Genomic DNA, 26,182 nt, shown 5'->3' with positions numbered 1-26,182 from the left:
TGTGTATTTAAGTTGTTCACTTCCTTTGTTTCTTTGCTTGGTTATTGATGTTCCTAGCCAGTTACTGCTGTAAGTTTGCTCTAGTTCCAAGAACTAAACTTTGTAAGCCTTTTGGTTTGTTCTTTCCCCGTGTTTATTTTTTGCTGTTTTTTTATATCTTTTTCCTGAGTTCTTTGGAGATTATTTTTCCTTCTTTCAGATCCTTTTCTGGACTAAAGATTTTTCTGTTTTTTTTTTTGATTGTCAGTAAGAAATTGCTTTTTGTACTCTCTTGCTGTTTTTTTGTTGATTAACTCTTCTGAGTTCTTTTAAGAGCGCGTCTAACTGTTGGGTTCAACTCCCTTCTGTGGCTCAGTGGTAGAAATTAAGACTCTGACGCCAGAGACCCAAGTTCAGTTCCTGGCTCTGACAATAATTATTTCCAATGGCTGAGTATTCCTAAATGTTCAAGAATAGCTTCTAATTAATCACAGAAACTATTAATCATAGCAATCAATTACATTTTTAAATGAAAGTTCGTTATCAAGTACAAAAGTTAGTATTAAACTGTCTGAAGACATAGGCCTGGACCATATCAAAACATTGGCCCACCCACTAATCACAAATTACAAACCTACTACTGATGATGGCATAATTTTTGTTGTAAGAATGTTATTCCTTCTACTCCAGAAGGAACCCCCACTGCCATTAATCCTGGGTTTGTAATTTGCGATTAGCGGGTGGGTCAGAGTTTTGATTTGGTCCAGACCCTAGTCTTTGCTGAGATCACAACAAAATTTATCTCATAATAAATTAATATGCAAATCTATGTTTTACAAAAAAAAAACAACAACAACAAAAACATTCAAAGGTTTTCAAAGGAGACGCTGCTTTAACACTACTAGACTCTGGAACCATCTTTTATTAAGAGATTCACCCTTGGGGCTCCTGTGGGGCATCCAGTAAAGTTGCTCATCAGAGTGCAGGATGCGCCCTATAGCCTGAAGATTGCCGACTATGGTCAATCGCCACCCAGGGAAGCGGAGAGGGCTCAAGTCAGCTGGAGAATCCCTGTTTCCCCACGCACCAGTGATACCTGTGGATGGCTGGGCGCCTGCGGGCCAGCTGTGATGTGACTAGGTCTCCGTAGTCCTCCGAGGGTAAAATAATTGTTGATTCCAAAATAAAAAATAAAAAAAATAGCATGGACAGGACTCCAATTGTGAAGCAGCAGTTTTAAAGTTTCAGATCACAACGCTGTGGGTCTCATGTAGGAGTATCCAGGTCTGATGCTTTTATTACAAACAGCGATCTCTCCATCAATCTCCTTCAGATCAGACTGGAATTTTGAAATCAGCTGTTCGGGGATCTCATTTGTGAATCGCTCCTCTGGGTAACCCTCCAGTTTAACCTGGGAGAGAGGGCATTAGGAGTTATATCAAGGATGGGCAATACTGGTCCTGGAGGGCAGGTGTCCCTCTTGACTTTTGTTCCATTTGTGCCCTAACTTATTTGATTAGACCAAATAAGTAATTTAGGACACAGTTGGAACAAACACCAGGAGGGACCACCCCTGAGTTGCATCACTTTCATAGATATTCAACTTCCCTTAAAAAACTACAGTTCCCATGAACCTCTGCCGCCCATCCCAATGGAGGCATGCTGGGAAATGCAGTTAAAAAAAAAATCTGTTCTCTCTATGTCAGGGATCTCCAATCCTTGTCCTAGAGGGCAGTGTCCCTCCTGTACCCTAAATTATTTAAGTGGACCAAGGTTAAATAAAGTAATTTAGGGCACAGTTGGAACAAAAACCAGGAGGGACACCGGCCCTCCAGCCCAGGATTGGGCACCACAGCTCTATATACTCTTTAATCAGTGTTTCCCAAATCCAGTCCTGGGGACCCCTTGCATTTGCTGGTTTTTGTCTTATCCGAGCTTTTTAATTATTTTAAACAGTTGGAGATTTCAAGTTATAAAATTATATAAGTTAATTAAAAAAGTCAAATTAAGCAAATTATTAGTTCAGTTAAGTCATTAAGAGCTCAGTCAGAACAGAAACCAGCAGGACTGGAGTTGGAAACCACTTCTTAAATCAATGCTGTTTTTTACAGCAATGCTTTCATTTAAACATGTTGTTTTATCTGGGAAGTCTTCATAAGTGTGGGATGGGGTGTGCTCAGTGAGCATAGAGCAGGACACAAGCAGGGCTTGTCCTCTAGAGGCTGGCAGCCCCGCTCACATCCACTCCAGTTTCTGGGTGGAAAAGAGAAAGCTGGCAGTCTGTGGGGATCGGAGGAGGAGGAGGACTAAACCTGTGGCTCTACTGAGCTGCATGTATAGGCGAGATAAAAATGAACTTGTTTCAGACTACATTAAAAAGAGTAGCACTCACAAAGTCTTGAGAGGGGTGACTGCGCAACCAAATAGCAGCGATGCAGTAGATGGTGCTTCTGACATCAGCAGGGCTGTCCAGGATGTCTTTACTTTAAGAGGCTGGTGCAGGGTGGGAGAGGCATTGGGCATCCAGACAGCAAAGTCAAACTGATGAATACAAGGAGTGATGGGGTTAGTTTAATATTACTATTCTGAGGGGTACAGTGCGTGGTAGTTGCCCTGCGATGGACTGGCATCCCGTCCAGAGTGCAGTCCCGCCTTGCACCCCGTGTCTGCCTGGTTAGGCTCTGGCTCATCGCGGCCAATGATAAAGCAGCTATGGATAATGTATGTGTGTTCAATGTGTGGTAGGGTTAGATCACCATTACTATACTGAGGGAAACAGTGTCTGGAGATAAATCACTTTCCCTCATTTCTTCCCACTTTTCTGATTAATAATCAACACAAACTCTTGCAACTGTTTTTCAATTACAAGTGTCAGTCACTATAGTCAGTGTGGTTCTGTACTTCTCCCAGAAACACCAGCCCAATACTCAACTGATCATGTGGCACAGCTCCAAATGTGTGCCAGTGGAAATAAGGCATTACTTATGCCTATTGTCCTAAGAGGAGCAGAGGTAATTGACAAATGTTTTCCAGCTGACCTGACTTTGGGCTATCTTTTCTCTTTCCTTCTTTCCCGTCTTTTTCAGTTCTGCCTCAGTGTCTCCAGGTGTTTTTGGGTCGCCCCCTTTCCCTTGTTCCCTGGGGGTTCCAGGTTAGGGAGTATTCTCAGATGATGTTATTTGAAGGCGTTCGCAGTGTTTGACCATCCACTCCCATTTTCATGCAGAGAATCTCTTGTCCGATGGGTTGTTGATTTCTTGAATTTCCTGAAACAGACGAGCAAGAAGAGAAAAGAATTTCCTGTGCTTGTCCGTGTAAACCCCGCAAATGATTGTCTTTACAGGAAAAGACCATTCCAGATGGTTGATTAGATAAGTGAAGTAAAGTCATGAAACCATGTGTAGCGTGACTGAGAAAGGATGGGAGTAGGTGATAGTAAAAACAGCTGAGTTCCGTTGATTGTTGGGCAACTTGTTTTTTTATAACAAATATTGATATTTAAAAACCTCGCTTCAGAGTACAATAACACGCATCTACCTCCTGAACACCGCATGCACAGCAGGTGTCCGAGGCAAGGATGAGGAGCAGATTTGAGGAGAGAAAGCATGATCAGTGACATACAAGTGCATGGTGAAGTGCCAATTGGACACAGGATGGGACACAGGATGCGACTCTGAACTATATATATACTGTGATATTTCTCTTCTGTCAATTCTTGCCTGTGTCTGGGAACAAGAGCTGCTGGTTTTAAAGAAATAAAAACTTGCACTGTTTTGACTTAGTCCAGAGTTTTGCTCATCTTATTACTTTACTTACAATTGTACACTGAACTTCTGATAAAGAAAAGTGACTCTACAGATCAACCATCACTAGAAGTGACAAGGACATTAGGTTCAATTTAAACTGTACCAAAAGTAGAAATATTTCAGGAATCGGAATAGGTCAGGAAATCTTGAGTATAAAAACAGTGTTTCTCCAGAGTAACTTCACAGTGCTACAAACCTACGATAGCAAGAGGCTTGGAGAATGCTGCTCCCAAATGCAATGATAAGTCTGTTACTCATACTGTGCTGTACTTCATACTACAATGCTGAAAAAACCTGCCCTGGTAAGTACTGTTACTTCATTTAAAATGTCACTTCAAGTATGCATTTCACTGCAATATCATTTAAATGTGGTGATTATAAAAAAGAGAAGTTATACATGTATTTGAACCAGATCTGGGGAAATTCATTATTTCAATTAACTAAAATATTTTTCACAAAGTAAATATTATTTGAAAATATTTCAATATCTTTTACAGAATGTAAATGTTATTTAAGGAAATTATAAATGTGTAGAATAATTTATACATATATATATATATATATATATATATATATATATATATATATATATATATATATACAGTTGTGCTCAAAAGTTTGCATACCCTGGCAGAAAGTTCGAAATTTTGCCATTGATTTTGAAAATAATTTAAGGATAGTGATCATATGAAGCCATTTATTATCACATAGTTGTTTGGCTCCTTTTTAAATCATAATGATAACAGAAATCATCCAAATAGTCCTGATCAAAAGTTTACATACCCTTGAATGTTTGGCCTTGTTACAGACACACAAGGTGACACACACAGGTTTAAATGGCAATTAAAGTTTAATTTCACACACCTGTGGCTTTTTAAATTGCAGTTAGTGTCTGTGTATAAATAGTCAATGAGTTTGTTAGCTCTCACATGGATGCACTGAGTAGGCTAGATACTGAGCCATGGGGAGCAGAAAAGAACTGTCAAAAGACCTGTGTAACAAGGTAATGGAACTTTATAAAGGTGGAAAAGGATATAAAAAGATATCCAAAGCCTTGAAAATGCCAGTCAGTACGGTTCAATCACATATTAAAAAGTGGAAAATTCGGGGATCTCTTGATACCAAGCCAAGGTCAGGTAGACCAAGAAAGATTTCAGCTACAACTGCCAGAAGAATTGTTCGGGATACAAAGAAAAACCCACAGGTAACCTCAGGAGAAATACAGGCTGCTCTGGAAAAAGACGGTGTGGTTGTTTCAAGGAGCACAATACGATGATACTTGAACAAAAATGAGCTGCATGGTCGAGTTGCCAGAAAGAAGCCTTTACTGCACCAATGCCACAAAAAAGCCCTGTTACAATATGCCCGACAACACCTTGACACGCCTCACAGCTTCTGGCACACTGTAATTTGGAGTGATGAGATCAAAATAGAGCTTTATGGTCACAACCATAAGTGCTATGTTTGCAGAGGGGTCAACAAGGCCTATAGTGAAAAGAATACCATCCCCACTGTGAAGCATAGTGGTGGCTCACTGATGTTTTGGGGGAGTGTGAGCTCTAAAGGCATGGGGAATCTTGTGAAAATTGATGGCAAGATGAATGTAGCATGTTATCAGAAAATACTGGCAGACAATTTGCATTCTTCTGCACAAAAGCTGCACTTTTACTTTCCAGCACGACAATGACCCTAAGCACAAGGCCAAGTTGACCCTCCAGTGATTCCAGCAGAAAAAGGTGAAGGTTCTGGAGAGGCCATCACAGTCTCCTGACCTTAATATCATCGAGCCACTCTGGGGAGATCTCAAACGTGCGGTTCATGCAAGATGACCAAAGACTTTGCATGACCTGGAGGCATTTTGCCAAGATGAATGGGCAGCTATACCACCTGCAAGAATTTGGGGCCTCATAGACAACTATAACAAAAGACTGCAAGCTGTCATTGATGCTAAAGGGGGCAATACACAGTATTAAGACCTAAGGGTATGCAGACTTTTGAACAGGGGTCATTTAATTTTTTTCTTTGTTGCCATGTTTTGTTTTATGATTGTGCCATTCTTTTATAACCTACAGTTGAATATGAATCCCATAAGAAATAAGAGAAATGTGTTTTGCCTGCTCACTCATGTTTTCTTTAAAAATGGTACATATATTACCAGTTCTCCAAGGGTATGCAAACTTTTGAGCACAACTGTATATATATATATATATATATATATATATATATATATATATATATATATATATATATATATATATATTAACATTTTCAAATATGGCACCAACAGTTGCTTGTTTTTAAAACCTGATTGAAGACTTATGCTTTTATCATTTATAATCGTTCACATGTTAAGACTAATTAATGTTACTATTATGATTATTATGAATTTATTAGCAGATGCTCCCCTTTCACCCAGGGAAATTTACAGTTATTACAAAAAATACACATCTCAAGAATCACAGTACAAGTCTTGTATATATTAGAAGCATAATTATATCCTGAATGGCTCCTCCTGCTCTCCTCTCTGAATCTGCACTCCTCTCCTGTGTTCCAGAGGTGAAGCTGGTGGGTTTGAATGACAATGAGAGGCTGACTTTCCTGCAAGGGTGTCCAGGACTTCCTGGGATGCCAGGAACCAATGGCATTCCTGGAACCCCAGGCAGTAAAGGGGATCAGGGTCTTGCAGGGGGTAAAGGTACAGTAACACTGTTTCATCTAGTATTCTTGTAATTTAATTCTATTTTGATTCTATTCCTGATTAATATTGTGTACCTGAGGAGTGTAGCATCTGTACTTCTAAAATGCCTTGTATCAAAATGCATGTGACTGAGAAGCAGTCAGAAATCTGTTCTATACTACCACCCCTGGAGTTCGCTAGTTCGAATCCCAGGATGTGCTGAGTGACTCCAGCCAGGTCTCCTAAGCAACCAAATTGGCCCGGTTGCTAGGGAGGGTAGAGTCACATGGGGTAACCTCCTCGTGATCGCTATAATGTGGTTTGTTCTCGGTGGGGTGCATGGTGAGTTGAGCGCAGATGCCGCGGTGGATGGCGTGAAGCCTCCACATGCGCTATGTCTCCGTGGCAATGCGCTCAACAAGCCACGTGATAAGATGCGTGGGTTGATGGTCTCAGACGTGGAGGCAACTGGGATTCGTCCTCCGCCACCCGGATTGAGGCGAATCACTACGCGACGACGAGGACTTAAAAGCGCACTGGGAATTGGGCATTCCAAATTGGGTGAAAAAGGGGAAAAATCCCAAAAAAACAAAAAAAAACACAATCTGTTCTATAGGCAGTAGCTTGAGTAATCCCAGTATACAGTAAAAAGTGCAGCGGCTTTACTTTTAAATGTCTTGTATCCTTTTATAGGTGTGAAAGGAGACCCTGGAGTACCTGGGAAGATGGGTCCAGTTGGTGACAAAGGTGAACAGAATCATTGAATTGTATAAAATTGCACGTCGTCACATTTCAATTTCTCCAGAAGAGGTGCCAGTTGTGCTGTTCAAATCCTCTCAGGCCTCCCTTCATGTCAGCATTTCTTCTGTTTCATTATCGCCCTGAACCGAGGCATGTTTGGCAGTCCAGAGAGAGCATCAGGTCTGTCTGTCTGCTGAACTCTTTTATTCTGTGTGTTTTTAGGAGTGAAAGGCGACTCTGGACCCATTGGAAATCCAGGCCCGGCTGGAGCCAAAGGTAGAGCTATTCTATAGGAATATTGAAATGGCTAATGCCTTTATCCGTGTATCATTCAAAATGTGATCTATTAATTCAATACCAATCAAATATAACTGTACTAAAAGGATACTGTAAATAATATTAACATTTCATCAAACTGTCAGTGACTTGATTCATGTTTTCCGCAGGAGAAAAGGGAGATTGTCTAACCTCAATTCAAACAGGTGAGTGGAGATTAAAAACACAATGGAACTCATTTACTAAACACTTTCACCAGTGTATTCTTTTAACTAATGCACCAGGACTGTTGTAACAACAACCAAGAGATATGAACAAATCCTCCCTGTATTGGCAGACGTGCACTGACTTCCTGATTTTAAGATGCTGCTCCTGACATATAAAGCTCTCAATGACTGTGGTCCTCTGTACCTAAAGCCCACAGCACACAGTCTGACTGAAGCTGTCCTTAACAGCACTGCTGACAGTGTGTGTCCTATTGAGTCGGGCCACAGGATGCAGCCTTGCTCAACAATCCAAGAGTACTGTATATACAGGGTGCTTAGAAAGTCCTTGTGCAGCTCTAAAGTTTAATAACTTTGGATGTACATGAAAGACGCACACTGTGAACAACATATGAAAGCACAATTCATAAAATTTTAACACAATACAACAGATTTCTAGGTTCCAACATAACCACCATCTCACACCACCTTTCGTGATGATACATCGTTCAACAACCCAATGATTTTCCTACTCAATGTTGAAGACATCCTCCAGTTGCTGTGAGTGATTTCATGAATTGCTCTTGTGTTCCTGGCCCTACATTAACAATAACAAGACGTTATGAATTCTGCTTGCAAATACCCTTCACAGTTTGCTTCCATCATGTGTACATCCAGTTATTAAACTTAAAGATGCACAAGGACTTTATAAACGGCTTGTTTATTTTTGACAGACTGTTTGCTATCAATGCAGGTGCTGTGAGCTGTAAGGAGCTGTTGGAGAAAGGAAACACACTGAGTGACTGGTACACGGTGTACACAGCCAGCAAGAAACCCATCAGTGTGTTCTGTGACATGCACACAGATGGAGGAGGCTGGCTTGTAAGTGATCTCACAAACCCCTCCCTCTTTCCTTAGCTCAGAGGGTCCCAATCTGTGGTCTGGGGTCCAGTTTAAAACAATCCCCTATTTTATTGAGTGTGTCCATTTCAATATGTTCAGAAACCACTGGCTGATGAGTGACTTTTATTCATTTAAAATATTGAATCAATTTGTATTAATTTACTCATTCATGTATTTCACTTGTAGGTATTTCAGAGACGTATGGATGGATCAGTGGATTTCTTTCAGGACTGGAATTCATACAAGAGAGGGTTTGGCAACAAGCAGACAGAGTTTTGGCTGGGAAATGAGAACATTCATTTATTAACAGCAACAGGTAAATTCACTGCACTCGCTGTGTGTCTTTTCATTTTGACTATGTGCAACTAATCTGAACTCCATACAGCTGTTCTCTGTCAAAATGTACATTTTGTAAAGAAACCGGGAGTAGACTGTGGGAAAGAAGTTCAGTAAAGGGAAAGTTTGTAAGCTTTTGCAGGTTCAGAAATCCAGTCTTGTTAGAAGCATCCCTGTGGCAAAAACTGTATTAAACAGAACTTGTATAATATCAAACTAATCTCTGTTTCGGTGATCCTATTTCCAGAACCCATCAATAAAGCTTCTTTGTTAAGTGCAGCTGGGTGCACATTGCTCCTAACATTGAGTATTGTTATTCTTAAAGGTTCTCATGAATTACGCATCGATTTTGAAGACTTTGACCGTGTAAAAACCTTTGCAAAATACAAGTCGTTTCAAATCTTGGGGGAATCTGAGAACTATAAACTCCTCCTGGGGGAATTTACAAGTGGTACTGCTGGTAAGTTTTGTTTTTATTTCCTGTTTATGCATGATACTCCTTGACAATACATATTTACTTCCTATGAAGATCATTTAATCAAAATGCAGCGCTCTAGATGCATAATAATACTTGTATATAGCATTGTGACGTCTGTACATAGTGTTGGATTGTTCCCTGATAAATGATCTCTTTTAATGGATAAAACACTTTTACTTTGGTAAACACTACATATGTATTTTAGATTCATTGATAGATCATGTTCTAAGTGAAAACTTAAATCTTTATTCCTATTACTGTACACAATGACATATCGGACACACAAAAACAGTATGAGTGGCATGCTGGAATAAATGATTTGCTTCAGTTAAAGGGCCATTGATATTGTACCTGATTCACAAAGCCTTGCTGAATTAATGTGTTTTTAAGGTGCTGAATTTCACTGGAACACATCTTTAATTTTGTCCCCAGGTGACTCTCTAACATATCACAACAACAGCTCCTTCTCTACTAAGGATCACGACCTAACTGCAAATCGGTGTCCTGATAATTATAAAGGAGCCTGGTGGTATGATGACTGCCATAAATCCAATCTGAACGGTCCTTATAAAAATGGACCCCATGAATCATTTGCAGATGGAATCAACTGGTTGTCAGGGAAAGGATACAATTATTCCTACAAGTACACTGAAATGAAAATCAGACTGAAATAAAAATAAAGAACATAAGAATATAAGATAAGACATTTCACAACAAGGAAAGTCCTTTCTCTGCTTGTTCACTATCTTGCTACCAGTGTGATCCAGTGTCATCACTCAGGACAGGATTATCTACCCTCCCCAACAGATTATTGTTAGTGAAAAAATACATGTTTATCTTAATGCTACAATGATTAATAGATAACTATAGGAAGTTATATTTGTGCAGAGTCCCGCACTAACAGACTAACAAAAGAGAAGTTTTGTTTCTTTAATTCTTTACGTTTAGTCCTTTAATGCACCGCTGCTACAGCCATCAAAATGCTGTATGTTCACTGTCGGACATCAAAAATCCTCTGCTGTGATTAATGTTCCTGTTATTATGCATAATTCAAAAGTTTATTTGAGAGGTGTTATGGAGAGTATTTGTCAGAAATCATTCTGCAGATTCTGTCTGACACTGCTTTAATAAGTAATTTAGCTGTAAGAAGACTGTTCAAACTGTTGGATGCCGTAAACTACATGTCGCGCCCACACAATATTTATATATTCATGCACATTGGCGGGTAATTTTGCACATTTACCCAGCACTGTCAACAAGAAATGCCGCTAGACACAAAGACGCGTGCTTGAGGAAACACAACTGTTTATATTTTGAAGAATGGATGAAATGTCGGAGATGCACGTGTCTGATTTGATTTTTTGTTCAGAAGTTCATTTGCGCTTTGGTGCCCATGCGTACTGTGCTACCGTGTCTCGCGTAACGTGCAAACGGAGAGTTCTCACTTTTTTTTCTCTCTGTCAGTCATCTGGGAGAAGGTTGTAAGAATAGAGTTGTCTATGAGAATGCTGCATATGCTCTCAGACTATCTCAGGATGCATAAGCAAATAACATGCAATGACATTGGGACTACAGGTGAATTGTGATGTGTGTGTGTGTGTGTGTGTGTGTGTGTGTGTGTGTGTGTGTGTGTGTGTGTGTGTGTGTGTGTGTGTGTGTGTGTGTGTGTGTGTGTGTGTGTGTGTGTGTGTGTGTGTGTGTGTGTGTGTGTGTGTGTGTGTGTGTGTGTGTGTGTGTGTGTGTGTGTGTGTGTGTGTGTGTGTGTGTGTGTGTGTGTGTGTGTGTGTGTGTGTGTGTGTGTGTGTGTGTGTGTGTGTGTGTGTGTGTGTGTAAGTAATCCAGTCCAGCCCCAGAAATGGTTCTTGAACAAGTTTACTCTTTAGCCTCCATTTGTATGTTGCAAAATGATCAATATGATAATAGTAATAGCCTATGGTAATATGTTATATTTTACTGTATATTCAAAAATAACAAAATTAGTTAAAATGAAATATTGTATATATTTATTTGATGAATACAAATGGACATAATGCAGCCTTACACATGAGTTCCTTTGCACTACTAGTCACCTAGCTCAGACAATGCACTGACTGGTCAATTGATAGTTTTAAATTGATAGTTTTGCACATTCCTACCTTTTACCTGTAAATTATAAATTACATAGTGAAACTATTGTCATTTTAGACACAGCTGTTCTTCAATAGACATTTCTTTCTGAGAAAAAGGAGTTAGATTTTTTTAAATATTTTTAAGAAGTTTTTATATCAAAACATAAAATCGCAATATCACAATACATATTGAATCGGCAAGGAAATATCATTGTAATATCGAATGGGCAACAATCATCCATGCGATAATCTAATAAGCCAATCGTGTGGAAGCAGTGCAGTGCATAAAGTCATGCAGATATGGGTCAGAAACTTATATTCACATTAACCATCAGAATGGGGGAAAAAATTTGGGCTGGTTTGAGTATTTCTGTAACTGCTGATCTCCTGGGATTTTCGCACACAACAGTCTCTAGAATTTACTCCGAATGCTGCCAAAAACAAAAAACATCCAGTGAGTGGCAGTTCTGTTGACGGAAATGCCTTGTTGATGAGAGAGGTCAACAGAGAATGGCCAGACTGGTTTGAACTGACAAAGTCTACGGTAACTCAGATAACCACTCTGTACAATTGTGGTGAGAAGTATAGCATCTCAGAATGCTATTCTAAGTAAATAAACATATCAACAATAATTACTTTAAACAGAGAATAAAGACACTCAGACCAAAAAAAAAACAAAAAACATTCCAATATCTTCGTACATAAATGTATAAATGAAAAACATCCAAGAAAAGTAAAAAAAAAATAATAACAAATAAAAATAATAATTAGTGTTTTCCTTATTATTCTAACTGCAGCTCATGATTATTTATAAATTCCAAAAATAAACCCGTTTAAGGTATAAGATATTTTTTCAATTGATAAGCAGGCTGATAATTCTCTTAGCCATTGGCTAATTGAAGGGTGGCAGATATTTTTCCAGTACATGGAAATTAATCAGTAAGCATGTAGCAAACATAAACCTAACAACTTAGCTTCATGTTTCTTCAATTTCAGATTTATGGGAAATATACCTAAAATGCAAAGTTTGGGACGCAGGAGACCTTTTTTATTATTATTATTATTATTATTATTTTAGAAATTATATCAATTACTTCTTTCCAGAACTGTTGTATTACTGTACAATTGCAGACACAGTAAATTAAGTTACCTTTAGATACATTGCATTTGATACAAATATCAGATATATTAGAGTTAAACTTGTTTAATTTTTCTGGGGTAATGAATGTTCTCATTATCCAGTTGTATTGTGTTAATTTATGTCTGGTGTTGATTGACAATTTTTGTGCTTTTAAGCAGACAAATCTCCATTCTTCATCTGTGATTTCTATATTAAAGTCCTCACACCATGCACTTCTCTTAGATTCTGTAGATATCTTTGCTTTTCCCAGAAGTTTACCATAAATAACAGATAGCAGTGCCTTATAAGTGTTTCATGTTGCTAATTGTTCTAATATTGTTAATTGTGGATATTTTAAAGCAGATTTTTTCATAGCAGAGGTAATAAAACTAAGTAGTTGGATGAGATTGGGGAATGTCATAATTTTTTTTCAGGTAATCAAAAGAAATAAGATCTCCAATCTTACTTACACCCTTGTAGTACCAAAGTTTGAAGCCCATATCCTGTTTGCCTAGAATGAAGTTCCCACTTCGCCATATAGGTGAGAAGAATTATATTGTAAATTGTTCACCCAATGCCTTATGTGCTTCATACCCAACCTCTACAGTATTCCTAACAAATGGGTTTTTAGTATCTTTCAAGAGTGTTTTGAGGGAATCCGAATAGATATATATCAAGACTATTGGTATTTTGGGTTTCCAACTCTATCTGTACCCAAGTTATATCTGAGTTTCGGAACCAGAAAAAGGCACCCCTTAACTGAGCTGCCCAAATTACAACAGCAAATTGGGCAATTTTAACCCCCCTCTGTCATATGCAAATATAACAGTGATAAATGTAATCTTGGGCATCTATTGCTCCAAATAAAATTAGCCAAGGGTTTCCTCATATTTATAAAGAAGGAACTAGGAGGAGCGAAAGGAATTGATTGAAAAAGATATCAAAACTTTGGCAATATATTAATTTTAATTATGTTTATTCATACAATTAAAGAAATAGGGAGAGTTCTCCATCTGTTAATGTCTTCTTTCACTTTATTTATTGTAGGATCATAATTCACTGAGACTAGTTTGGCTAATTGAGGAGTAATAATGATACCAAGATATCTAAATCCATCCACAGAATTAATGAGTGACTTATTTTCTGATATAACCTTCCTTCATTATATAGAAAAAGTATGGATGATTTTGCCTCATTTATTTTAATATTTAATATTATTTATCTTAAAAATTTGCTCAAGGTATTAATCAGTTCAATGAGCACTGGAATAGAGTTTTTGAAATCTGTTAGAAACAAAATTGTATCATCTGCAATACGGTGTTCCACGTTCACTATCTTGATTCCTTTAATTTGGGGGTAACTTCTGATCGAAATTGCAAAAGGTTCTAAAGCTAGAACAAATAATAATGGGGACAGAGGACAACCCTGGCGAGTTCCGTGAAATGATTGAAATGGTTTTGAAATTATGGTTCTGCATATAACACTTTAATCCAATTACAAAAGGATCTCCCAAACCGAATCTATAAAGTACTTGGAAAAAGATATGGCCACTCGACCCTATCAAAGGCCTTTTCAGCATCTAGGGACAACATACATGTGTCCCTAGATCCTTCTCTTAAATATAGTAAATTTAATACACACCTAATATTGTGGAAAGCCTGATGATTTTTAACAAACCCGCATTGGTTCACTTCTATTAAAGATGGAAGATACTTCTCCAATCTTAATTGATTCTCGTACATAATTTCACCCATTTCTGTCGCTGCATTCATCACCATTTGCCTGTCGCAGAAATTCAGAAACTTCATGATGAGCACTCTTAGATGAGCCTTCTCTTGGTATAATGGTTTGAAAGACCTGGTCCGAACTCCAGGCATGAGCTGTCAGTCGACAGCACCTGTATGTCACCTACCTGTCTAAATGAGGCTAGAGTCAACAGGAGTGTGGTCTTTCACTAAAGCAGGCATATCAGTACAAGGCCCTCCCCTTCGGTCTGTCCCTGTCACCACACGTCTTTACGTAAGTTGCAGAGGCAGCCCTTGCCCCACTAAGGGAAGTGGTCATCCGCATCCTCAATTATGTCTGACTGGCTGATTCTAGCTCACTCTCGAGATTTATTGTGTGCACACAGGGACCTGGTGCTCAGACACCTCAGCCGATTGGGACTTCAGGTCAACTGGGAAAAGAGCAAGCTCTCCCCAGTGCAGAGCATCTCTTTTGTCGGGATGGAGTTGGACTCAGTCACTATGACAGCACGCCTCACGAGCAAGTGCACTCAGTTGGTGCTGAATTGCCTGAAGTCATTCAGGGCAAGATCAGTGGTCCCACTGAAACAATTTCAGAGGCTCCTGAGGCATATGGCATCCTCAGCAGTGGTTACGCCGCTCGGGTTGATGCATATGAGACCGCTTCAGCACTGGCTTCAGACTCCAATCCCGAGATGAGCATGGCGCCGTGGTACGCATCGTGTGGCTATCATGCTGATCTGTCGCCATATGTTCAGCCCTTGGACGGACCTTGCATTTCTACGGGCAGGGGTTCCCCATAGAAATGCCGTGTCATTGTCACAACAGTGCGGGTTTGTGTCCAAGTTGTCTGCAATGGGCACGCAGCCTCGGACTCCTGGACAGGACCTCGACTGCATTGGCATATCAACTGCCTTGAGTTACTGGCAGTATTGCTGGCTCTGCGGAGGTTTTGACCATTGATCCAGGGCAAGCACGTGTTAGTCCAGACAGACAACATGGCGACGGTAGCATATATAAATTGCCAAGGCGGTTTACACTCATGTTGCAACTCGGCCACTTCTCCTCCTTTGGAGTCAGCAGTGACTGAAGTCGTTGTGGGCCACTTACATCCCAGGGGAACTCAGTAGCGGACACGCTGTCACAAAAAGTGATGCTCAGGGGAGAGTGGAGACTCCACCCCCAGGTGGTTCAGCTGATTTGGAGTTGATTCGGCAAAGCGCAGGTAGACCTGTTTGCTTCCCAGGAATCCTCCCACTGACCACTATGGTACTCCCTGGCCGAGGCCTCGCTCGGCACAGACACACTGGCACACAGCTGGCCCCGGGGCCTGTGCAAGTATGCGTTTCCCCCAGTGAGCCTGCTTGCACAGACTTTGTGCAAAGTCAGTGAGGACGAAGAACAAGTCGGTGCTTTCCTTCCTGCAGGAGGGGTTAGAGGGGCGGCTGTCCCCCTCCACCTTAAAAGTGTATGTGGCCGCCATAGCAGCACACCACGATGCAGTAGACGGTAAATCCTTGGGGAAGCACAACCTGATCATCAGTTTCCTTAGAGGCGCCAGGAGGTTGAATCATCCTAGGCCATGCCTCATTCCCTCCTGGGACCTCTCTGTAGTTTTGCTGGCCTACAGAGAGCCCCGTTTGAGCCCCTAGAGTCAGTTGAGCTAAAAGCCCTCTCATTGACTGCACTCACTTCCATCAAGAAGGTTGTGGACCTGCAGGCATTCTCTGTCAGCGATACTTGCTTAGAGTTTGGTCCAGCATACTCTCACGTGATCCTGAGACCCCGGCCGGGCTATGTGCCCAAGGTTCCCACTACCCCTTTTAGGGATCAATTGGTGAACTTGCAAGCGCTGCCCCGGGAGGAGGCAGACTCAGCCTTGTCATTGCTGTGTCTGGTATGCACTTTGCGTGTTTACTTAGACTGCACAGAGAGCTTTAGTTGCTCTGAGCAGCTCTTTGTCTGTTTTGGGGGACAGCAGAGGGGGAAGGCAGTCTCCAAACAGAGGATTGCCCACTGGATTTTGGAAGCCATCACTTTGGCATACCAGGCCCAGGGCACGCCGTGCCCCCTGGGAGTACGAGCACACTCTACTAGGAGTGTGGCATCCTCCTGGGCCCTGGCGAACGGTGCCTCTCTAACAGACATCTGTAGAGCAGCAGGCTGGGCGACCCATGTGCTTGCAGGTACGAACAGGTAAATATGCGGGCAGCTGGCTGGGTGTACCACTTGCACTTAGTGCCTTTCCCCTCCCTGAGGGGATAATGTGTGCTTTTTTCATCCACGTGAGTTCCCGGAACCGGTGAACCCTGGATGTCTTTCCTCCCCCAGCACTTTGCAGCAGGCGAAATCGGCAGAGGAATTCGATACCAGGCCCAGTACTCATGAAGTATGCCCTGTCAGGTCAAGCCCTGTTCTTGGGATAGGTGCTCCATATGTGGTGGTTCCCTGTCGGTAATCCCATATGAGGTATTTTCCACGTTATGGTTTCCCTGACAGTAAACCCGTGTCTTCCCTTGGGCATAGTTCTGCTCTGCCACCAGTCGCTGTGCTTGTGGAGCTCCTCCCCTCCAAGTAGGACCTACCGCAGGGACTCCTTTCCATATGTGGTACTTCCCAGCGGGTAAGTCCATGTGATGTGCTCTCCACATGTTAACCTTCCTTCGGGCAGGATGTGGTCTCTGCGGTGTCCTTTCTCCATGGGGAAAGGAACAACTTCCCCGGCGCGAATACATCTTGGTCCCAGCTAAGTGAATTTATTTTTTTATTTTTTTAAAGAGAAAAGGTCAAAATAGCTGGTGCGGCCTATTCCCACTGTAAGCACGTCTTGTCGCCCCAACCCATTGGGGTACGAGGGACTATGCGACTTATGTGGTGCGTTGGGAAGGTTACAATGGGGCTGTGTGCACATGTTACTAGGCACACGGTAGGCTGCCTGCACCTGCACTGCCGATCCACGTAACAAAGTTCAGCTGGTTGTGACATTTTGTTGTGTCTACATCGATACAACATTGAGTGAGTGACAGATAGAGAACATCTTGGTTACTATTTTAACCTCCGTTCCCTGATGGAGGGAACAAGATGTTGTGTCCCTCCTGCCACATCACTGAACTACCCACTGAAATGGCTGGGACTCTGTCTCGGCTCCTCAACACAAACCTGAATGAGTAGATGCAAGCCGTCTCCTTTTATACCCATATGTCCGGGGGAGTGGCATGCAAATTCCACTCGCCAATTCTCATTGGCCTTTTCTCAAATATCAGAGGTGTTTGGGGCTCCCAAGTTCAACCCCTAGTGTCACTACATCGACACAACTTTTCGTTCCCTCCATCAGGGAACAGAGATTACAGTAGTAACCAAGACGTTGTTTTAGTTGTTAATTATCATAATAATAACAATAAATCAGTATCAAAATTTATAATTCTATTAATAATAACTACTGAAGTGAATATTAATCATGTATTTCACTGAATTCATCCATCTGTGAATCACAGTAATGTCATTCTAATCTGAGGTAAACCGTTGGTTCTCCCTTTGACTAAAAGCCATTGCGAGCAAACTGACAGTTCATCACGACCACAACTAGGGGTGAAAATACGACAGTCGGACATGAATGAATCCCTTAAGGGATGTTGTAAAGCGGCTCGAGTGTTTTAATCATACACTGAAATCCAAATTGTTCATCAATGGATTAGGGCAACATAACTTTGGCATTGAGCACCCCAAGCGCTTTAGTTATTGTTCTAGGTCTGTCCGAATTAGCACTTAGTGCCTGCTTAAAAACGGTAGGGAGTGTGTGCAGTTTTGGCTCACCTTTGACCCATCTTCCCTGGGTGATGTCAGTGTAAATTATTAATCACATATCACTGACAAGCGATGTCTGCAAACAGTGAATGTTTTGTAAATGGTTTTTGACCATCGATGTAATTGACTGCAAAAAGAAAACGTTTCCAGAAAGGAGACTTGAATGACACAGTAGGCTTCTCTATCAGCTACTTCTTTTCTCTGCCTGCCATTTTCTTTTTTTTCTTTTTCTATCCTTTTCTCCCCAATTTGGAATGCCCAATTCCCAATGCGCTCTAAGTCCTCGTGGTGGTATAGTGACTCACCTCAATCCAGGTGCCGGAGGACGGATCTCAGTTGCCTTTGCGTCTGAGACCTCAATCCATGCATTTTATCATGTGGCTTGTTGAGCGCGTTACCGTGGAGACATAGCACATGTGTAGGCTTCACGCCATCCACCACAGCATCCATGCTCAACTCACCACATGCACCACCTAAAACGAACCACATTATAGTGACCACGAGGAGGTTACCCCATGTGACTCTACACTCCCTAGCAACTGGGCCAATATGGTTGCTTAGGAGACCTGGCTGGAGTCACTCAGCATGCCCTGGGATTCGAATTTGCGAACTAGTGAACTCCAGGGGTGGTAGCCAGCGTCTTTACCACTGAGCTACCCAGGCTCCTTAATCAGGCTTTTTAACAAGTATCTTCATCGGCCTTGAGAAGTGTCCATCAAAACCGCGTGTCCCACCCTTATGTTTTGAAGAGCTTTGACTAATTTACCTCAGCTGTCCGGCTGTTGCTTGAAGCTGGATTAGGTCTGCTGATCTATATCACCACCACCAAGGTAAAGTATCTCCTCTTGTTCTTGAAAACAGTGTTAAAATATGTACAAGTTAACTTAACATTCTAATGACAAAAAAGCTAATTCTGACAGGCAATTTAATGCACTGGACCCAGATAATGCGCCTCGAAACCAACCACTCAACAAACAGACTAGAAACCCTAGTCATAAAATTGATTTCGATCTAAAATAGTAAGTGAAAGTTCAGATTATATCCAAAAATAAATTTTATAGCAATCGATAACCTACAAACTGAGTTCTGGGAACACGAACAGTTAGACTGGAGCCTGTAACTGAACATGCACCATTGGAACCCATGATAAGAAAAACTGTGTATGTCTGCGTTCACTAACAAAAATCCAAGTTCAATTAAAATATCGAACAGGTCATTAACAGATGTGTAATGATAGAATTCTGTTTATGGGACTAATGGTGATTAATTGTTATTTTGACTCATTTCGTTTATGAGAGTTTTTCCATGCTCTTGAAAAATTAATTTTTTTGGAGATACTGTCAGGGCTTTTCATTAGAATGTGACGATATATTAAGGAATCTGGTCCTTTTTCTTTGGCAGATCTTCTCCTCCATACTACACAGTGATCGTAATTCACCCCTGCAGTGAAAAAAGGTGGAATATAAAGAGGAACAACACCAAGTGTAACCACTGAAATCTACTGACATACTATTACAAAAATGAAGTGTGTTAAAGAGGAGCATGAAGACATCAGTATTACAGAATCATGCAGAATGAAACATGAAGATACTGAAGAACAAAGAGGTTGGTGTTAATTCTTCGATTATCAATCTTCATAATGACAAACAGTTAACAAATCTTCATACAGTTCACCAGATCTGGCTCAACATGAGTAATAAAAACATTAAAGCAGTAAAATTACAGTTAAACAAACAAATGATACCAGAATTTACATAAGAAAGAAAGAACTAAACTTCCGCCTACCAAAGATCACAGATAGTAGATACTTGGCTTTTACTGCTTACTGGCATTAAATTGGGGTTCAATTGTATTTATTTATTTATTCTTTTCACATCTTTTAATTTACTGTTCATTTTAGACTCAATAGAAGTGAAAGAAGAAAGTCAAGAACTGAATGACGTGGAGGAGAAACATCATGATCCTAATTGTGATCATTTCATCACTGGTGAAGAACCTTTTAGTGGCTCAAAGACTGAAATGAATTTCTCACAGAAAAGAATTCGAAGAGCAAGAGCCAAAAAGAGTTACACCTGCTCTCAGTGTGGAAAGAGTTTTGCACTAAAAGGAGATCTTAAGCGTCACATGAGAATTCACACCGGAGAGAAGCCTTTCACATGCCTTCAATGTGGAAAGACTTTTGCAGTAAAAGGAAATCTTCAGCGTCACATGACAATCCACACTGGAGAAAAGCCTTTCTCCTGCTCTCAGTGTGGAAAGAGTTTTGCTCAAGTAGGCCATCTCAAAATTCATCTGCGCAATCACTCTGGATTAAGGCCATTTAACTGTGATCAGTGCAGCAAGAAATTTATGCTGGCATCACATCTGAAGGCACATCTGATAACTCATGCAAATGAGAAGCCTCATGTTTGTTCTTTTTGTGGAAAGAGTTTTGTTACATCAGGAAACCTGAAAGCACACGAGAGAGTGCATACTGGAGAGAAGCCATACCACTGTACTTCATGTGGGATGAGTTTCACCCAATTAAGCAATTTATGGACTCATTTAAAAAAGTATTGTCCAAAACTGTCTTAGTGAGCATTGTTAATTTCAGGGTCAAATGTGTTAAATGTAATACAATGTCAGTCAGTTCACTAGATCTGGTGGCTGTTGTCTGAAAGTAATGAAATCATTGGATAAGAGAAACAGATGTAGCTCACTGAACAATAGGACAGAAGTGTGAAAGTTCCACGCAGATATTTTGAAACATTTTGTTTTAATTGGCAATGAGCTCTTATGTTACCTGAGAGGAACTCTCATCAACAGCCAGCAAGAACAGCTTTTCTTCAGCATAATTTCTGTTATGGACTCTCTGCTATGTCCATGACCTGACAGACAGATCTAACTTGATGGCAACGTTTTCCAGTGAAGTGCTGAATGCATGTATGTGATCTGCATGTGTCTTGAGGACATAAATAAAGCAGATAGCTGTTTAATTTATTATCACAATTTTCCAGTGATAAGAAGGGAAATAAAAAGGACTGGAAACACTAAGCAGAATTAACAGGACACTGTGCTTAATCTCATGTCATTTAAGCAATGAAATATGAAGATATGCAGATCACATCCAGCAGCATTAAAGAATGTGAGAGAAGAAAGCACGATGAGTAATTTTTGAGAATTGATCTCATGTTATTTTATATACATGGAGAAGCAAACACACTGACTAAAATATAATGTGCAAAAGAGACGTTCTTTTCATGTTCAACAGAAGAAAAAAATATTGATGTAAAATTACAAGATTTGTGGGATTGCAGATTTAAAGGGGTTGTGACATGAAGTCTAAATTTTTCTTGATCTTTTGACATATAAGAGGTCATTGTACTATAAAAACTTACTGTAAGTTTCAGAACTCAAAATTTCCTCCTCACTGCATAAAGAGCATTTGTTGAATGGGGGCCTGGGTAGCTCAGTGGTAAAAGATGCTGGCTACCACCCATGGAGTTCGCTAGTTCGAATCCCAGGGCGTGCTGAGTGACTCCAGCCAGGTCTCCTAAGCAATCAAATTGGCCCGGTTGCTAGGGAGGGTAGAGTCACATGGGGTAACCTCTACGTGATCGCTATAATGTGGTTCATTCTCGGTGGGGCGCATGGTGAGTTGAGCATGGATGCCACAATGGATGGCGTGAAGCCTCCTCATGCACTATGCCTCTGTGGCAACGCACTCAACAAGCTACGTGATAAGATGCGCAGGTTGACGATCTCAGACGCAGAGGCAGCTGGGATTTGTCCTCCACCACCCGGACTGAGGCAAACCACTACCCGACCACAAGGACTTAAAAAGCACATTGGGAATTGGGCATTCCAAATTGGAACAAAAGGAGCATTTGTTGAAACCAAGCTGCCAAAACAACTCATTGGGATAAATTTTTGTAAGTGTGCAAAGCGCTACGTGCTACGACCTTGCGCAAGGTCTTATCCAATTTCCGTGCCTGCGCAAAGCGCAAGTGGTTGTGGGTGGAAGTGTTTGCACTGCTGTGGGTGTGTGTGCACAAACTATGGGTGTATTGAATGTAAATTAAGTGGTGCAAAGCGCAGTTTGCTCAATAGGTCATTGCGCTAAGATGTTTCAATACCACGTCTTAACTCAGTCCAAAGTTTAAACTCACTTCCTGCAGATTCCACCAGCAGGTTGTAATAAAGTTAATGTCCAAACTCTGAAAATATAGTGGAACATGCAATTATGTCCATGATGATCAGAGTTGTAGCCGTCTTATATGAAACAAAGATTTATGAGATTTGTGTTAAACTATCTGTATAGCTCACGGTTTATTTTTCATTTATTATGTTTAAATTTACAATTGTATTTTTGACCTAATTTGTAAGTCTAAAGGTATTTTTCCACCTGTTGTTGTAGAGTGATTTTTAAGTCACTGTAAAATGGGCTGGTGGAAGAAGTTGGAGAGAGTAAAATGTCAGGAATTGGTATGATTATTTGACCACTTTGTTATTTTGATTATATTTTTGTTTAGTTTGAAGTGTAATTTCAATTTAGAAATATTTTTGATTTAATTTTGTCATTTTTCAATGAATGAATTACATTTTTCAAAACTGACCGTTAGAATTGAAGTGCGTGCCGATATAATCACTGTTAATACTAGCCATGATTTGTGTGTCAGTAGATGAAAATTGATTAATAATACTTACATTACTTTTTTCTATGCATATAAAAGGAGCGTGTCGCTGTCAATTAAATATGCCTGACATTCATCAAGGATGCGGTTAATGCACAAAGAACGTAATTTTCAGTGCATCTTATTCATTGCATACAGTCCATTCATACTACCAACTTTTCATGAATGTGCTGTCTTTGTTTATATAGCTGGTGCTTGTGGGAATGGACTATATAATAGGACGTAGAAGGTGAAATAACCGGAGAAGAACCTCAGAATTAAATTGCACTTGTTCCAGCACATTTGTGCGTTGTATGTACGATTTTGCCAAACCCACTTGCGCCTAGACTTAGAGCGTGCTTGCACGAAAATACCAAAACTTCATGGCCATGCCTATTGGCTTTGCGCTTATGACTTGTGGCATAACACTGTGCTTAACACTAGCACTCTTAAAATAGGGTGGCCGCCTCCTGGCCGCCTCCTGGCCCTGTGGCTGCCTCCCAGGCCTCCTGACCCTGTCTCTGCCCTGTGGCCACCTACCAGGACTCCTGACCCAGTCACTACCCTGAGGTGGTCTCCTTGGTCTCCTGGCCGTCCGCCTGATCTGCTCCAGTGTCCTTGGTCTCCTGGCCGTCCGCCTGATCTGCTCCAGTCTCCTTGGTCTCCTGGCCATCCGCCTGATCTGCTCCGGTCTCCTTGGTCTCCTGGCCGTCCACCTGATCTGCTCCGGTCTCCTTGGTCTCCTGGCCATCCGCCTGATCTGCTCCGGTCTCCTTGGTGTCCTGGCCGTCCGCCTGATCTGCTCCGGTCTCCTTGGTGTCCTGGCCGTCCGCCTGATCTGCTCCAGTCTCCTTGGTCCCCTGGCCATCTGCCTGATCTGTTCCAGTCTCCTTGGTCTCCTGGCCGTCCACATGATCTGCTCCGGTCTCCTGGCCATCCGCACGATCTGCTCCGGTCTCCGTGGTCTCCTGGCCATCCGCCTGATCTGTTCCGCTCTCCCTGGTCTCCTGGCCGTCCGCCTGATCTGCTCCGGTCTCCTTGGTCTCCTGGCCATCCGCCTGATCTGCTCTGGTCTCCTTTGTCTCCGGCTCCACCTTGGTCCTCAATTCCATCGGCTCTGCCTCGGTCTTCCATGGCCCCAGCTCCACCTCAGCCCTCTGAACCTCTGGCTCCAGCTTGGTCCTCTGAGCCTGCAGCATCACCCTGGCTCTCCATCCCTCCAGCTCCACCTTGGTCTCAAGCCTCCCTGACTTTGCCTTGTTCCTCTGCTCCCCTTGCCCCTTGTGCCCCCTTGAACTACCTGTTTCACCCCTTCCCCCCACACCCTATGGACAATTTTTTTTTTTTTTTGAGCGTCTGGACTCCACTCCTTAAAGTGGGACTCTGTCACGTATTCCCTGTTTTTGTGCTTAGACTTTTATTTTGAAATCCTTGTTTAGTTCCCACGTTCCTGTTTCCTGTTAGTTTTGTAGTCCTTTTGTAGTTTCCTTTTATGATTGCTTTTCCCCTGATTGTTTTCCCCAGGTGTTCCTCATTCCCTTGTTTGCCCTTGTATTTAAGCCCTTGTTTCCCCTGGTTTCTTTGTCAGTCTTCACATGTGTTGTCATGTTCTGTACCTGGTTCCTTGTGTTTTGTTTCCTTTTATTCTGAGTTACCTTGTTTCATTAAAAGCTGTGTTTAGATCCTCATTCCTCATCTGCCTCATCACAGTAAGCAAACCGTACTCTGAGCACTTTGTTACTCTAAGCATGTGATAGAGTTGTTGAGCACAGAACCACTCTGGATACACTTTAATAATGCTCTAACTTAATATAGACTGGACAGAGCAGTGTAAATAAACTTAGACTATTTATTTAATTAAATCGCAGCCCATTGTGATTTAATAATTGCATGAGGTCATATTGCAGTATCGATTTTATTTCGATTAATTGTGCAGCCCTACTCCTTTATTGGTATTAAAATAATATAGGCTTTTATGGACATAGGTGCCTCGATGGGACAAATATACAATCATGCACTTTCAAAAGGTCTTCACGATCTTGTCTCTCTTTTGGATAGCAGCAGAACAGGCACAGGTAGGACGGCTTCAGCAACTTTTTGCCAGATAAAAACAAGGTTTCACTCTTTCTGTGTGTGTGCAAGTGTGCAGAGCGAGAGCTCTGTGACCGTAAGTACAGGTACTTTTCAATGCAGAAATTATGCAAAAGCAACTAATGACAGATAAACATAACCAGACGTTTTACAGTTTTGGTGCTTTTTTAAAATATAACCTTGTGAAAGCCAACCGAACCATGAAGAAAATGCAGAATTATAACTATTTTAGCCCCTGTTTCTTAACAAATCAAGAATGCTACAGGTTTGAAAACGTCCTAAATCACTCTATTGAAATTGCAGTTTTACTCCTGTTGTTATTTCGGCGAGCTCCACATGACAGGAATCAGAGAGAGTTAGTTGCAGTGAATCGTTATGTGTGTCACCCCTCCACAATTTAGTGTCAGGAAGTGTGTCACACCTCTGACTGACAAGTGCGAAATCTTTGTAAAAAGGTCAGCAAGTGTGACACCTTGGCCAAAACAGAGTTGTTTGGAGTCTGCAAGTGTGACACTGGCTTAATTTCAAGACACTTCAGAGCTGCACAATTAATCAAAATATCATCAAAATCCTGCAATTTTATCCCAGAGTGAACAGTTGATACATTCTGTTTTCACGCATGGGTCCCATGATAAATTTTCAGCAGTCTCAGAGTGGTTCATGTAGGCATGTGATGGTATTCGGTAATACGGTATATCACGTGCACAATATTGTCATCGTGGGCACATCAAAATACAGTAAATAAATCTAGATAACCTTTTAGCCAAATTGTTTAGATTTTTCGATCACACAGTATTTTTTTTCATCAACGAATCAAGATTCACAATTCTGTGTGTATGGGGCATAAATGACTTGTGCACTCTTATGTAAACAAACCAGCTGTCACAGTCTGTCTCCATCATCTTCTTCAAGGACTCTTATTTTGAAGTTTTTCACTGGACTTCATTTCCCACAGTGCACTGCCCTCATCACTCCGTCTGTTTCTTATTATCCTCACCTGTATTCCATTCCCTCATTAGTTCCTTTTGTATAAATATCCTCTAGTTTTACCCACTCCTTTGTCAGTCCCTGAAGTATTATGTTGAGTTAGTGAAGTGTTAAGATTTATTGTTAGCTCCAATCCAGCGTTTGTTCCACTCCAGCGATTACTAGTGTTAAAATGTATTGTGTGTTCTACTCCAGCGTTTGTTCCACACCAGCGACTGTAAATAAAGGATTTAAAGACTCTACTCCTGCGTGTCCTCTCTTCCTCTTCCTCTCCTA

The 26,182-nt window shown here is 41.2% G+C and overlaps 3 protein-coding genes across 4 annotated transcripts in view; 2 read left to right on the top strand and 1 right to left on the bottom strand.

Annotated features, from left to right (window-relative positions):
* Positions 1-3,496: 3,496 nt before the first annotated feature.
* LOC127440858 (ficolin-1-B-like) lies at positions 3,497-11,062 on the top strand. The gene is made up of 9 exons (XM_051697866.1): positions 3,497-4,087; positions 6,340-6,480; positions 7,156-7,209; positions 7,426-7,479; positions 7,650-7,685; positions 8,437-8,564; positions 8,772-8,901; positions 9,247-9,381; positions 9,832-11,062. Exons 1-9 carry the CDS (start codon positions 4,006-4,008, stop codon positions 10,071-10,073), a joined length of 1,002 nt encoding a protein of 333 aa, XP_051553826.1. The 5' UTR covers positions 3,497-4,005; the 3' UTR covers positions 10,074-11,062.
* Positions 11,063-11,138: 76 nt separating this feature from the next.
* LOC127440847 (gastrula zinc finger protein XlCGF8.2DB-like) overlaps positions 11,139-26,182 on the top strand; it is an 88,266-nt gene continuing 73,222 nt past the window's right edge. The window contains exon 1 of the mRNA XM_051697831.1: positions 11,139-19,781. Coding sequence (XP_051553791.1) covers positions 19,697-19,781 — 85 coding nt within the window. The 5' untranslated portion in view covers positions 11,139-19,696. The remainder of the gene's footprint in view (positions 19,782-26,182) is intronic.
* Positions 20,081-24,550, bottom strand: LOC127440909 (sodium/potassium/calcium exchanger 1-like). Of its 2 annotated transcripts, none has more exons than XM_051698007.1 (2): positions 23,545-24,550; positions 20,081-23,505 (listed from the first exon to the last, which is right to left on the bottom strand). In XM_051698007.1, exons 1-2 carry the CDS (start codon positions 24,025-24,027, stop codon positions 23,389-23,391), a joined length of 600 nt encoding a protein of 199 aa, XP_051553967.1. In that variant the 5' UTR covers positions 24,028-24,550; the 3' UTR covers positions 20,081-23,388. The 2 variants fall into 2 exon arrangements, with proteins under 2 accessions (XP_051553967.1, XP_051553968.1); XM_051698008.1 differs by having other exon boundaries at positions 20,081-23,466.

This window comes from Myxocyprinus asiaticus, chromosome 5, assembly GCF_019703515.2.
Source record: "Myxocyprinus asiaticus isolate MX2 ecotype Aquarium Trade chromosome 5, UBuf_Myxa_2, whole genome shotgun sequence".
In the NCBI taxonomy this organism is placed as follows: Eukaryota; Metazoa; Chordata; class Actinopteri; order Cypriniformes; family Catostomidae; genus Myxocyprinus; species Myxocyprinus asiaticus.
The sequence above is the reverse complement of the archived record's forward strand: the minus strand, read 5'-3'. Positions and strand labels throughout refer to the sequence as shown.